The following is a 14,713-nucleotide window of genomic DNA, read 5'->3' as shown; positions in this document are numbered from 1 at the left end:
AATATTGAGTGATTTTTATGTTTGCTCTTAATTTGGGGCTATTGAGCCTCCATTATTCCAGTTTTCAAAAAGGTTCAGCAATGTTCTATTTTCCTCTGCTCCTTCCTCTTGCCAAAATGGTGCATATATCCATTATTAGGAAGCTTTACTTAAAATCTTTTTAAGATTTTACTTAAATCTTTAATTTACTTAAATCTTACTTAAATGTACTTAAAAACAAACATTTATGACTTTTCTTCAAACTTTTCTAAAAATTCCTTAAAGTTTCTCATCTTTGTAAAGACTAATACCATCAGTTATTTGAATGACAAGTAGATACCAGAAAGGACAGATGCATTCTTGCTTAAACCAGAATGGTATCTTTGATACAATACTGGAACATTAGGTTCCTTCACATACAGAAAATTGGGAGCTTCTCCTCACTGAGAAAACAATGTGAAACTTTCCTCAGATGCTGCACTACTTAAATACCAAAATTCTGATAATTCATTTACACATAAATATATACAATTATTATCATATTCTCTGTATCTAATTAGACTTAATGTTTAGTTTAGAAGTCTGTGGCATCTTAAAGTAAAATGGAGCTCAGAAAGAGCAGCATCTTACAATGGAGACTCTGTGGTACAGTACGAAAATAACTGATCTTGTCTGACCCATAGACGATTTGGCATTTTTGCTAGTACGAAAATTCAGGACATGGAAGTGGAATATATCAACAGATTCAGAGAATGGATCCTAGACACATTATATATATATAATGATTTGAGGGATCTAAACAGTATGGAGCACTAATCCAGGATAATTTCAGGAGAGAAATCTTTGAGTGCTCCCCCGAATAGTTTCCTTAAAATTGCCCTAGCCTGAGAAAGGAAGTGCTCTTCGTGCTTTGCCTGCACTACTACATTTTCTTAAAAAAGCATCAAACTATTACTACGTTTTCCTTCCTGCAGCCATTGGTCCTGATATTTTTTCATAGGTACAAACGTATGTGCAGCCCTGTGTGTTGGGAAATTTATATACTTAGGTGACTGTGGATTAAGAGCCTGTTTGCAGGGCACATGTGACAAACTACCAAGTGTTCCCTGTGTTCTTTCTTCTCCCTAAAAGACTGGATGACAATTGAATTTTCATCTAAAATTTAAAAATGTAAAAGAAATCACAATAATCATGATACAATGGTTATGTTTCATATACCAGAATTCTTGGACTTTACTTTCTAACTTCAAAAACTAGACAAGAATCATTTTGCTTAATATAGAGGTGCAGCCCACTTACAACAAAACAGTTGAACAACTGCTAAAAAGAGCGCAGAGCCATGGAGAAGAGGAAATTAAGATGAAAGCAAACACAATACTGAGCAGAAATTACAGTGGGAAGATTTAGACTACATGTAATCAGTGACCATCATGGGGTTTGCAAACGCAGGCAGTATGTAGATGTCATGGATCAGAACCTCAGCTGATAACATTGATGCAGCTTAGCAGAAAGCACTGACTTCACTGAAGATATTCCAACTTCAACTCTCCATAGTATAGCAATGATTTTCCCCAGAGGTACTATATATGGTAAATCTATATATTTCTCCATTCTGTTATTAAAGATACCTTATTTTTTCTTAACGTCTAAACTTTAAGACTTCAGCATTCTTCTAGGACTCTTATGTTGAGGGTTATTCCATTGTAAATTATAACATAGCTAACAGTTGGCTGGTTGAAAAGTTTCAGAATTTCCCTTTAAAATAATTTTGTGAAGTCTTCCCCAATTCCTTCATTCTGATCTGCTATATTTAAATATTTAGACCATTAAATAATTTAAACATTGATATTAAAATAACTATAGGAAATTTGATTTTGCTATTATTGTGCTTTATATTCCCATTTCTCTAAGATCAAAGTACATTATCACACTCAGAGCATTTGAATCACAACACAAAGACAACTAAACAACTTTACAGCCATACTCATAAATTACATTAAAGTAAAAATAAAGCCATAAACAGGAAGTATTTCATGATGTATTCATTCAGTGGTATCAAGCACTAGTCATAACTTGGATGACCTGATGTGCCTTAGGAAAGTATATTTTACTTTTAGACTAAGTTCTTCAATGCCAGATTCTTCTCACCTATGCAATTTTTTGTTCACCCTAATTACTAACAATGATACAAAGACAAAGGGGAAAATCAGATATTCTACTTTCACTTGGGCATTCTGTTTTCAGTTTGAAAAGATAATGCATCTCCCACTTTCATTCCTGACCTTTTAATTCAATGCTTGTTTCTGAAATTTTTAGGCAGGCCTTGAGAGCATATGGAGTAAATCCCTGCATCAAAATAAATTAACAGTGCTACTTCTGTAAATATTACCTCCCAGAAAAAGGATTCCTTGTTGCCCAAAAAAAGGCACCTCGTCCACTGGCCATGACTCAGCTGCCATTCCAGAAGATCAAGTGTCACGTCTACCTGTGTGGGTGTCCCACATGCCCTAGAGTGTCTCAGATTGCATGAGATGCCTGCTTTCAGGTGGCTTAACCAAACCCATGATTGGATTGCCAGATCAGGCAATTAAATTAGCATCTCTGCATTGTACAGGACATTTCAGCATGATTTAGCCAATGACAGGATGCCTCACAGAATTTAGACTGCCAAAGGCTGTCAGAGACAGGAAAGTCAACAACTCTCTTTCATTAAGGTTTCTCCTAGCTACAGTCACATAACTTCTTTAACAGCAATAATTCACTTTAATACCAGAAAGCACTTTTGCAATTGTGAAAAATACATTTTCAAGATAAAAATAAAATTAAAAAAAAAAAAAAAGTATATATAAGAAGAAAAAATTCCTAACTCTTCTGGACACTAACTGAAAGGTGCATTCTTCAAGACCTGTGATATGCTCATATTAAATTATTTATTTAGAGAAAAAAAAAGATAGTTAAGAGAAAAATGGTCAGCAGATTGTAACTTATATATCAAGGATTCACCTACGACAAGATTTTTTTTTAGTTCTGCTACTGAACTAAAGCAACTAAGGAATTTACTCAAACACTGTAAGGTGAGAGACTCATTTTAGCATAGCCTAATGTTAATACTGTATGGTGCATTAGGGAACCAACTGCATACACTGGAGATACAACTCCTCAGACTTTTCCTCTCTCTCCTCCCATTAACCCTTGAAAACTATAATGAATTAATTTTTAGCAAATTGGCTCTATACTTTGGAACTTACTATTGCTGCCAAAAATATTTTTAAAATGTTGCCAAAATCTCGATCAATCTCTCACATCATAACCCATGGAATTTCTATAGACCTTTCACCAGTATTTTAAATCTGTACATACCTAGTTCCAGATTTATGTATTTTTTTAAATCAGAGCTAAACAAATATGCCTTGCTCTAATTCATATTATCTGCTGTATCCATGGAATTTCTCTATGTATGGAGTATAATATAATATAATACATAAATATTATTAATAAGACCATAAAGAGTTTTAAACTGCACATTTATCTGCAAGAGGAACACAGATTTTTAACTAGATCTTAACATTTTTAAGTGAAACAAAACTAACGGGCAAAATTCTGAACTCAGCATGTAACAGTAGAATTCATACTGATTTCAGTGGCATAACTGCTTTAAGATTGGCCATTTCCTATCATTAATACATCCTATACACTTAAAATAAATCCTCACTTCAAGAACCAATCCAGTACTTTATAAGTGCTCAGTGTCAGCAATCTAAACTAAAGTCAGTATGATTGAGGACTGCAAAATTAACGCTATTTTTAAGTTTTATACATGAAAATTTTGTTTACTACTCTATTTTGAGCGTATTTTTCACTCTTTTTAGTGCAAACACTACAGAATTTTATAGTCACCCTACTGTAAAGAATCAGTGCTTTATACAGTAAAGTATATGACAAAATATAAAATTGGGGGGATTTATTCTTTATGTACATCAAAAAATGTATCGTTCAGAGTTTATATTTATTTCTGATTTCCCAACTATTATTACAGTTTACTAGTAGATGCCATTTTATCCACAATTCTATTTGACCAGTCTCCTAACATACAGACATGCAATTTCTTCAGCAACAGGTAATATGAGAAATTCTTACCCTTGAAGTTATTTTAATTTTTGAATTAGTTTTAGAAATAACTTTGCAACACAAGTTGGTTATAAAATAATCAGAATTACATATCTATAAAAAAATTGACAGGATTATTTAATAATTCATTCAAGAAAGACAAAAGAGAGTTTAGATGTTGGTACAGTTTTGGTTTAAACTTTGAAATAAAGACCTTACTATTTTCTGCATGCATATGAAACATACTATGGAAGTTCTCACAAAAAGTTACTCTTTGGAATACATGTATAAATGTTCTTCTCCCATTCCTGTTCTGCAGTATTCTTACAAACTGCTGATTTACTTGGAGTTCCTACATTTGTTCCTTGAGTTCAACAGATGTGATGCTTAGAAACTTGACAAGCCCAAAGTTATAGGAAGAACATTTCTACTTTAATACCTAATCAAATGCTTTGGAATTCTTTGAAGTCAGAAAAACTACAGAAAAGCCATGCAAAATTATAAATTTCCTCTTTCTTGATTGATTTTTTCTAAGCTTGTTCCTCTAGTATTTCTTCACCTCACCTAAAACACATTATAAATTACATGGCAAATACCTATGGATGAAATCCAATTAACTCCCTATTTTATTAATACCATTTCATACCTTTATCTTGTATTTGCCTATTTCACAATCCTCTTAATTTCTCCTTGCTTTTAAAGCAGCCACAGTGAAAGTACTTAGGCTGACAATACTTATAGCATGTTCTAATCTGCCTCTTTGTGGTCTATTGAGTCAATGATCTGAAAACTAAAAACTGTATAATTAGACACTGACATGTCCAAAGGAACTGTTATGGTCTATCATGTCAGATGCACAAGCATTGACCCAATAGACTGTAACAGTTTTGGTCTGTTGGATTAGGAATCAATGTTTTAATAACTCCCTAACTCCATATTTATCCAGTCCACTGAATACAACACTCTTTAAAATGTTAATGTTGAACTTTCTTTCAATATCCTCTAAGAGTGAAGAAGCTAGTATGAAATATCAAATAGATAATTCCTACTTTAAAAATGTTAATCAAACATTTTTTTCCTCTTTTTTAAAATGTCACAGCATAGAATTGCATCAAAGGAATGTATTTATAATCATATTTATTTAGTATGAAGTTTTATTTTAAGGTAAGAATCTTCCAAGCTAAAACTCATGACCTGATGTAGGCTAGATGTACTAAAAAAAGAAAGCAAGGATATTGAAGTTGCTACGTGAATGTCAGAATAAGTGCCCTTTTTTATTATTATTTTTTGAAAATAACAATCACTTAACAGCTCCCACTGTATTCAAGAAGGAACTGGTAGCAGAAGTACTCAGAATCTTTAAAATATTGAGCACTTTAGGAATCCGGACAAGGAAATCAAGGCTTTAATGTTCCTATAGCTTCTTCATCAATTTTTTTTCTTTGCAGTTCACAGCATGGATACCAAAACAGATTTTACAGTAATAATTAAGTCTTTTCTTGTCTACGGGGATTCTTAGCATATCCCTTGATGTTACAGTGAAGGAGAATGGGAATTACAGGAAACAGGAGTAGAAAGAGGGTATGAAGAATACAAGTTCTGACATGGCAAAGGTTTCATAACCAGTGTTTGCTACCATTCTAGGCAAAGATTACCCAAGTTTTGAACCATTGGTGTTGGTTTAATAGTTACATGGATATCACACACATACTGATATCACATACAGGTAAAACAAGCCTTCACAGTATCAGAAAACATGCTAATTTTACTAAATGCTAGAAGAATGTTAGAAACCTCAAAGTATATGAGATAGCTTTCTGGACTTGCTAGTAGATTACAGTTTTATGAAATGTAATTCTTTGCCAAGTTTTACTACATGAATGTGACTCCATGTGCCTCCTGCAAAAAGTGTTATATCTACAACATTTTAAAATGAACCATGCTTGAGTCACTAGAAATTACTAGGTGCAGCATATTCTTATTTCAGGAAATTCTTGTCAAAACGTTCTATATGAAACACCCTATTCATAATATATCAAACTCTTCATATACAGGACTTTTTTCCTTTTGTCCCTAATATATTCTCTTTCTTTGTAATTATCCAATCTTTCTAATTCATTCACTAAAATGTAATTTTATGGCTATAACATGAGTCATAAACACCAGTCACTCTCAAAACTGTGATCTCAGTGATGAATATGGATTATGAAATTCTAGCCAGTGATACTCAGTTTGCCATAGATCAGATATAGGCATAGAGACATACAGGCCTCTTCTGTAACAGCTAGATGAGTAATTTGTCTGCAGTATTACAGAATAAACAAGCTATAGCTACCACACATCAAAACCAGAAAAAAAATAAACCAATCAAACATCACCACAACAAACCTAAGTGTTTGAAGAAGTAGTATTACATGCATGTTGTATTATACCTGTTAAAAAAGTTAAACACAACCTTTTTACCTGTCAAAATGCTAACAGGTCCTTTTGATTCCCAACATTTGAGTAGCACACAATATAGGCTATATATTTTTCCTATATTTATTATCTCCAGTCCCCCAAATTTCTCCATACTTCTCAACATTTAACTTACATAGCAAAATTCAAAAATGTTTGAATTTTCCACTTGGGAATAAAGATATTGCTATATTTTATTCTTTTTCCTCTTCCCTCTTCCAAACCAATTAATTTAGAAATTTAAACTGTGCATGAAAGCTATTTCTCTTAAATCTTAAAAGGTATGATAATTAAATGAATGAAGTACTACTGTTTAAAATATTAATCTTTCTATAAAATTGCTTAATGGTAAATTAAACTTTGACTGAAGATGCTATTATATTTTACTTGCTGTCAAAACCTTAATTTTTAGTATATATCACTAGTAAGTTCCTCAGTAAGAGAAAATAAAATGAATAAACCTATGGCTTTTTCCATTATTTATTCTAATAGATAATCTTAAAATCTACAATACACAAAAAATCACCTCCACACCTCCATCTATATAAGCTAACATTTTATAGCTTGTGTATTTTTATTCTCATTCTACTTTTTGATCCTTTAATAAGCATGTTTCCAGTTAAATCAAATCTGTACCTATTATCCTATTTTATTAGGATAATCTGACCAGAAATATTATTACTCTCCACAACTTGCACAAAATGAACTGGAAAATATATTAATTTGTATCACTGTAGACAACAGTACTTTGACAAAAATAAATACTCCATGTAAGTATATTAAAAATGTAAACTTCTGGAATATCAGGATTTTAAAGGGAGTAAAATTTCAGATCTGGAAGATGCACAACTTACATATAATAAAATCACCTGTCTCAAATTTTGCACAAAATCCAATGTATGACCACAGAACATGTAACACAAACTGACAGCAAATATATATATATATATATATATATTATATATATATATACACACCTTTTAAACTACAAAATATTTGTAAAATTTTTTGGAATATATCTTACTGTTAAAAAAAAAAAAAAAAAAAGTCTGCTTCCAGTGATGAGGGATCTCTTCTCATTGTTTATAGTGATATTTTAATTGGATATTGTATTTTTAAAAAATGGAAGTGATTTCAGAGCAAAATACATCTGGAAATACGTGTGTGTGTGTGTATGTGTTTGTGTTTGCATGTGCAAACATCTGTGTGTGTGTTTGTGAACGGGTGATGGATGGGGAATGTGTGTATATATATGAATACATAACCATACATATATAAACACACAATTATTAAGTATTACAGGGTTAGCAAGCAGTACAAGTGAAAACACTCTGCCTTACTGGCAAGGAAAGTTCATTATCATTGGGGTTTTGTTTTATTATAGTACCATATAAACTTTCATAAATATTGCTGACAAAGTTAATATGCAAGAAAGGAACATTTTTCTTACTCTTATGAAAGATGCAATAATCAAATCATAAAACACAAAACCAATAGCCAATTGATGTAAATAAGTCTGCCCATAGGCTTAATTCAAGCAAGCCATTCACTGAGCTATGTGATGGATCCGTCAAATCCAATACAGCATTACAGACGTACTAGCAACATCAAGTGAACATGCAATGACAAAATGACAATACACCCCACTGCCATGCTTTGGCTTGTTCTACCTCATAAATATAAAAGCCGATGACTTTGCTAGTTTCTCTTACTTCAGACTTTGATACAAATTTTAAAACTATATTGCTTATTTATACTTTTTAAAATTTTACACAAAAGATTAGTAAAAGCTGTACTAACATTTTGCTGACATCTGATTTAGTGTCTTTTTCACATCATTATAATTATTTTTTTCCAAGCGCTCTGTTTGAAATGCTTGGGAATTAAAGCTCCAGAACAGTGAAGAATACTTGTAGACCAGCAGTCCCCTTTTATCAGCTACAAGGATTAGGCATTTTATCAAAAATATTTTAAATATTGGAAAGTTATAAAATAATTTTTTTTGATCTAATTTATCAAAGATCTCCATATACTTAAGTGCAATTTATCATAGTGAGAGATCACACAGTGTAAAAATCCAATGTAAGTTTTTTGAAGTTGTATTTGATGATTATACTGCTTCATAAAAACAAACTACATCTTCTGTTTATTTTTTATTCTGTGTGTGTGTTTTTATTTTCCAATGCTAAGAAATCACTGGAGAAACCTGTGAGGCCTACTTCAGTTTTAAAATTATTTTTAGGAGTACCTGATTTTCTTATCAAACTCACAGTTCTGCTTTGATTTATTTCATGAGGATTCCATTGCCAACTAATTGCCCCTTATATATCTTTTCTTTGCCTATTTCCAGCAATATTTCCAACTCTGACAAACAAGGATACCATTGCATTTCTTCAAAATAGAGCTCTGTTACAGTGATCATTAACCATTGACTTGGTGTATTGATTTTGATTAATAGAAACCTTTCTGTTAACCTTTATATTTAATTTACAAAAATATGTCTCCAATTTAAAGATTTCCTCTTTTTATATCCTGATTTAAGAAGCATGTCAAATATGGGATACCAACATTCATCATGTATATTATTAGTTAAAAAGAATAAAGCTTTTTAAAATATATTTTCATAATCTGTCACTGCTTCACTCATTGGCTGTCACTTTGTTTTCCTATGCATTGTTTAAACATAGACAATAAGTATGTTTAATTTGAAATGAAAATAAATAGATCAAATCAACATTGAAAAGGAGCAGTATATATTATCAGATATGGAGTTTTTAATATTGTCAGGCAAAAGCAGGTGACTATCACACTGAGATGAAAATGTACAAGCAATTGTACTGAACTGTTTTTCTGAATTTTAGAGTTTGCGATATTAATGATTCATAAAATTTACTACATTGAATTCATTAAAAAATGAATGAAAAATTAGTAAAATTATGTAAGTAAAATTAGGTTGTGAGTAATCAGAGGTATCCATGTTTGCATATAGTTTCATATATGCAAAGAAATATTTGAGCAGATTGCTATTTCTTTTGTTCTCTATGTTAGTTTTAAGATTCTCCCATAAAATTCATTTGTGATATTTGTAATCAGTACAAGAAACCACATTCATTTTGGGGAAGCAGTTTGAAGATGATGGGTAATCACATTTAAAAAGTTAAATTAAAAAAATATCCAGAAGATCTATAATTCTTTTAAGATATTTAAAATTATGCAACAGACAGGTTATGACAATTCTAATTATATACAATGTGTATCTGAAAATTAAACTTTTTGGAAAAAAAATAATTAAGGGTTGTAACAACTGCATTGCTACTGACACCATCTCAAGCTTCCTTAACAACATTTAAAATAACTATCTTCTTCTTAAACAAGTCCTTTATTTTTTGTCAGCATAATTCTTCATGATGTTTGAGGACTTTCTATCCGTACAATATGTGATCAACTGACATTTTACCTTACAGCATTTGGTTTATGAGAAGATACACTAATTCATAATTCATAATTAAAAGTCATATTGATATTGTTCACTTTCTCTATATAATGTATAGATTTTCAGAAATTCATTTATTCATAGGAGTAAACACCCTATAAAATGACCCAGGGACATTTTAATGATATCTGGCAAAAAAATGAATAACCACGAGAGGTTATTTTTAATTTTGTCCTTTCAGCTTAATAAGCTTTTAAAATCAGGAATTCTGTTGCACTATAAAATCAGAGAATAATCCTAGAGCTGCAACATGCTAACACACCTTTGTGGAAATGAAATGAATCTACTGAGTAGCACTTCACCTTGTAGGTTACCCTAAGTAGAAATAGTACATCACGGACATAGTATAAATAGCAGCATCTAGTTGATATTACTGATACAAGAGTAATAGAAAGAAACTTGCTTACCTGTCTGACACAGCATGCCTCAGCCACACATGCAAATTATTTTATTCACATAACTTTAAAAAATATATCTTCATTACCCAGAGTAAGCTTTTGAAAGGCAAATATGCATGCATAGCATTGTAACATTCATACCATGATACTTTATTCTAAAATTACGGAATCCATGAACAGCACTTCAATCTAAGAAATAGTTCACTTAAATTTCTTAATCTGTTTATTTCTTTAAGAAAAATAAACTTTTAAAAGCAGTGTCTAATTTAGCATCTAAAGTAATATTTCAAATCAAGAATTAAGAAATTATATTCTTGTTTTCAAGGGAAAAATTTATTCTATAGTGATTTGAGAAATGTGACCTTACTTCTCACTGTAATCATGAAGCAAAGCACATGCACGTATCTGTCTTTCACAATATACATCCTCCTTTTACAGTTGTACATTCTTCAAATACTTGAAAAGTATTAGTGGTAGATTTTGCTAAAGGTATAATTTCTGAAAAACAGGTAGGATATTCTTTCTTTTCATTACAAAATCATGTCCACACACTGCAAATTTTTGTCAAATTTTAAGCAATTTGACAAAACCATATTCCTATTAGAATTTAGCAATTTAGCCATTGACTTGAAAGGGGTCTTGATTTTCATCTTGCAAGAAGATGAGTTAATGTATATGACATAACTTTTATAGATGTTAAGTCTTTGCATGTTTTTCTTATGCATATCTTAATGATCTTTTATTCCTGGTATTACTTTCACCAATGTGGTTTACATTTTGAGGTTACAAATACAGTGCAGAAGTAGAACTTTTTTTTTTTTTCTTTTTAGTATTTCAAAAAGTCTAATGCCTGTGTAGAAAGTAAATAGAAAAAAATATATATCATTTTGCCTTGGATAATTCAAGCTTAGATGCAGTTTATTCTCAATTTCCAATGACTAAAACAATGTCATTGAGAATTGAGGGCACTCAGTAGGTTCAGCTTCTAAATCAACTGAAATAATACTCCTAAGTTAAATAATGATCTTTAGCAGCAGACCATCATGAAGCCATACATATATTTATCTGTGTCGTACAAGGGCCACAGACCTTAACTGGATGATCTACAACCTGGGAATGTGCACGTCTCATGCCCAATTCTCAATTAAGGCCTAAAATCTCTTAATTTATGGCTATTCATGGATTATAATAAAATAGCCTGCTTTAGATATCACAGTTATCTGCAGAGCAACAAGACAGTTATGAGACTTCAACAAGGCAAATTTATAGAATCATCTTCATCTTCCACTGGTCAAATATTTATTAGTGATAAATGAGATCTTACCTGTCACTGTAGGCAGCTGCAGTGGCAGTGGCAGGCTGGGCATACCGGTAGGCAGCATAACCACCCTAAAACATAAACTCACATTCTAACTGGTTTGCTACAGCAGTTTAAATAATATTTTGTAAAATTTAGCAGCAACTGATCGGAATATTATTGCCATACTGTAAGTTCAGTTAAGGGGTTAAATACATGTGACATATTTAAGTGAATTGTTAAGCAAAATCTATCACCATGAACTTGTTAAGATTTGTTCCAGAAATGTGGAGAAAGCAATGAACTGTATTCATCAACATAAGTTTTCTAAATACAATACTGTATTCATCCACATTTTCAAATAGTGATTGTTCTTATGAATGAGGTATATGCACATTAATAAAGCAATGTTGAACTTAAAAGAAAAACTCTGCTAATAATTCTTTTTTCTTTTTTCTTTCTTTTTCTTTTTTTGGTACAAAATATGATTGATCATACTTGGTTGATTAAACCTATGAATTAGTGCACTCAATTTACACTTAATGTTATATAGGTTTTCAATTTATGCATAAAATTATAATGAAGAAGGAAAATTCTCTTCTTCCCTGAATTAACATTCAGTTGTATGTAACAGTAATTGCAGCTGTTCAATTAAGCAAACAGGACAAACAAACACACATTTAAAAGGAATTGTGTGCAGCGATGCATTGATTATCAAACTGTGAAAACAGCAGAGCTTCCTGTTCAATGGACCACGGTGTTATATCAACCATTTCAAAATGATCTCAGCATGCCAATTAACAAACAGAGGCCAGTCTCCACAGATAACACAAACACGATTTACGTTCCAATTAGAATTCACCACCCTATAATCCCCTGGGACATGGGTCTCTGCATCCACTCCTCCTCTTCCCCCCACCTTAACAAAGAGTTGAGAAAGAAAGCATTTGGTCACTCAGTTTTGAATAAATTTTGTTCTTTTCCTAAAGACATCATTTTAATGAATTGATTCCTCCTCCTCCCCCCCCTTTTTTGGGGGGGGGAGACTGCATTCATACAAGAAATTATGCTGAAGCATGAAGTGCAAGTTAGCGTATCAACTCTTACTGTAACAGGAGTAGATTTTTACTAGGTAGTTTTGTGAGTTCCCTATTTTGATTTTACAAATAATAATAATAATAATAAAAACAAAATTTGAAGCAGAATGGTTATGGAAACCAATCATTCAGCTGATAACGCCACATAACCCTAAGAATAAACAAGTTCTACATATACTGACAGCTCTTTAGGAACTTCAGTCTATGAATTGTCACCTCACTTGAGAAACATTCTTTCTGACTTTTTCAAGAGCTCACATAAGGAAAAGTATGTTTACTTCTACTGATCAGTTCCCTGCCAGAAGCAATTGTATCACACAACCACTAGAATACGGCAGGTGCTTCTATAATACTTTTTATGCTGTCTCTTTTGCAGCAAACTGCTTCTGTGCGTATGTGCAGCAGCACTGAGAAGAAATACTTTCTCATTTCAGACCATTCGATTTTTATAAGCCAATAGCGGGCTATTACTGTCAAAAGATATATAATAGGCACATATTGCTTGCAGGTATGTGCATACAGGCAATCAGATGTCAGTTAATGTCACCAAGTGCAAACTGAACCAGTGAACACTGAGACTGAGGCCTGGGTTGTGCTCCAAGGAAAAAAGTGACAGATTACACAGCTCTCTCTTCTCCCATCCTGTTCTTTACAGTACCAAAAATAGTGCTGTTTTCAGTGGTGGGGGTTTGGCTGTGTGTTTTGTTTGTTTATTTGGCTGGTTTTGTTTTGAGTGCTGGTATGAGGAAGTACAAATAGTAAAATTATGTAGATGATATTAAACGTGACAAGCTTGTTTTCAACGTCCAGTCCTGAAAATGTATGTCAGACTAAAAGTCATTCTGCAGTGTGACATGATTTTGTTAGCCACATGCACATGTATGATTGTTCCAGTAGTCCATTTCTAAAAACGTTTATTCAAATGCAAGAGGCCACAACTTTTCAATCTAACTATGCACATACTGATTCTCATGACGGTAAAGGATTGAAAATGGGTTACCACCAGAAATATCAATGCTTCAGACTAAAACGAGACAGGTTGTTCGTTTACGAACATACAGGCTGGTCATAAATCTACAGATAAACAGGCTCTGTTAGAATTGTTTTTCTTTCCTTTAAGTACAATTTAAAATAGGTGAGCCTGTGAAGACTGACCTTTTCTTGCTCAAAACCTGCTTTCCCTAAATATGTGATGCTTTTTTTTTTCTCTTTCTTTTTTTTTTTTTTTTTGGGGGGGGGGGGGCGGAGGGAGTGCTTGTATTTTGATTTGCTTTCATCAAGGAAATCCTGCTGAACAATTAAGATCAACTCTGAACTTCATTAAGCTGCTGTGGATTCAGCAATCACAATTAAATTTGTGAAAGTCATGGAAAAATTGAGTCTAAATAAATAAAAATATGGAGAGATCTAGGTTATTAAATTTGCCTGAATTCTTTGAAGATATAAATTGCAGGATGGCTATGGATATCAGGGAGATCATAATTCTCTATGAGCCCATGTCATGATTTCATATTTTTGACATAAGCTATTATATTGCTCATTAGCAATCTGGATAATGAGGCCAAGCATTCCCTCAGCAAATTTGCTGATGACACAAATACTGGGAGGAATGGCTGATGTGCCAGAGGGCTGTGCTGCCCCCAGAGGGACCTGGACAGGCCAGAGAAATGGAGTGCCAGGAACCTCGTGAAGTTCACAAAGGGGAAGTGCAAAGTCCTGCACCTGGGGAGGAACAACCCTAGGCACCAGCATCTGCTGGGGGCAACTGAGATGAAAAACAGCTTGTCAGAAAAGGACCTGGAGACCATGGTGGACATGAAGGTAACCATGAGCCAGCAATGTGTCCTTGCTGCAAAGACAACTAATTGTATCCCAGGCTGCAGTA

At 32.6% G+C, this 14,713-nt stretch overlaps 1 protein-coding gene across 3 annotated transcripts in view; it reads right to left on the bottom strand.

The window, feature by feature from the left end:
* Positions 1–14,713, bottom strand: part of RBFOX1 (RNA binding fox-1 homolog 1) — a gene marked incomplete at its 5' end in the record, with an annotated part of 284,813 nt that overhangs the window by 17,781 nt on the left and 252,319 nt on the right. For all 3 annotated transcript variants that reach the window (XM_082772575.1, XM_082772577.1, XM_082772576.1), the window contains one exon: positions 11,759–11,823. In XM_082772575.1, the coding sequence (XP_082628701.1) occupies positions 11,759–11,823 (65 nt within the window). The remainder of the gene's footprint in view (positions 1–11,758; positions 11,824–14,713) is intronic.

Source organism: Aythya marila (genome assembly GCF_965140915.1).
Source record: "Aythya marila genome assembly, chromosome: 15".
Taxonomy (NCBI): domain Eukaryota; kingdom Metazoa; phylum Chordata; class Aves; order Anseriformes; family Anatidae; genus Aythya; species Aythya marila.
Note: the sequence above shows the minus strand (reverse complement) of the source record. Positions and strands in the feature narration are given on the sequence as shown.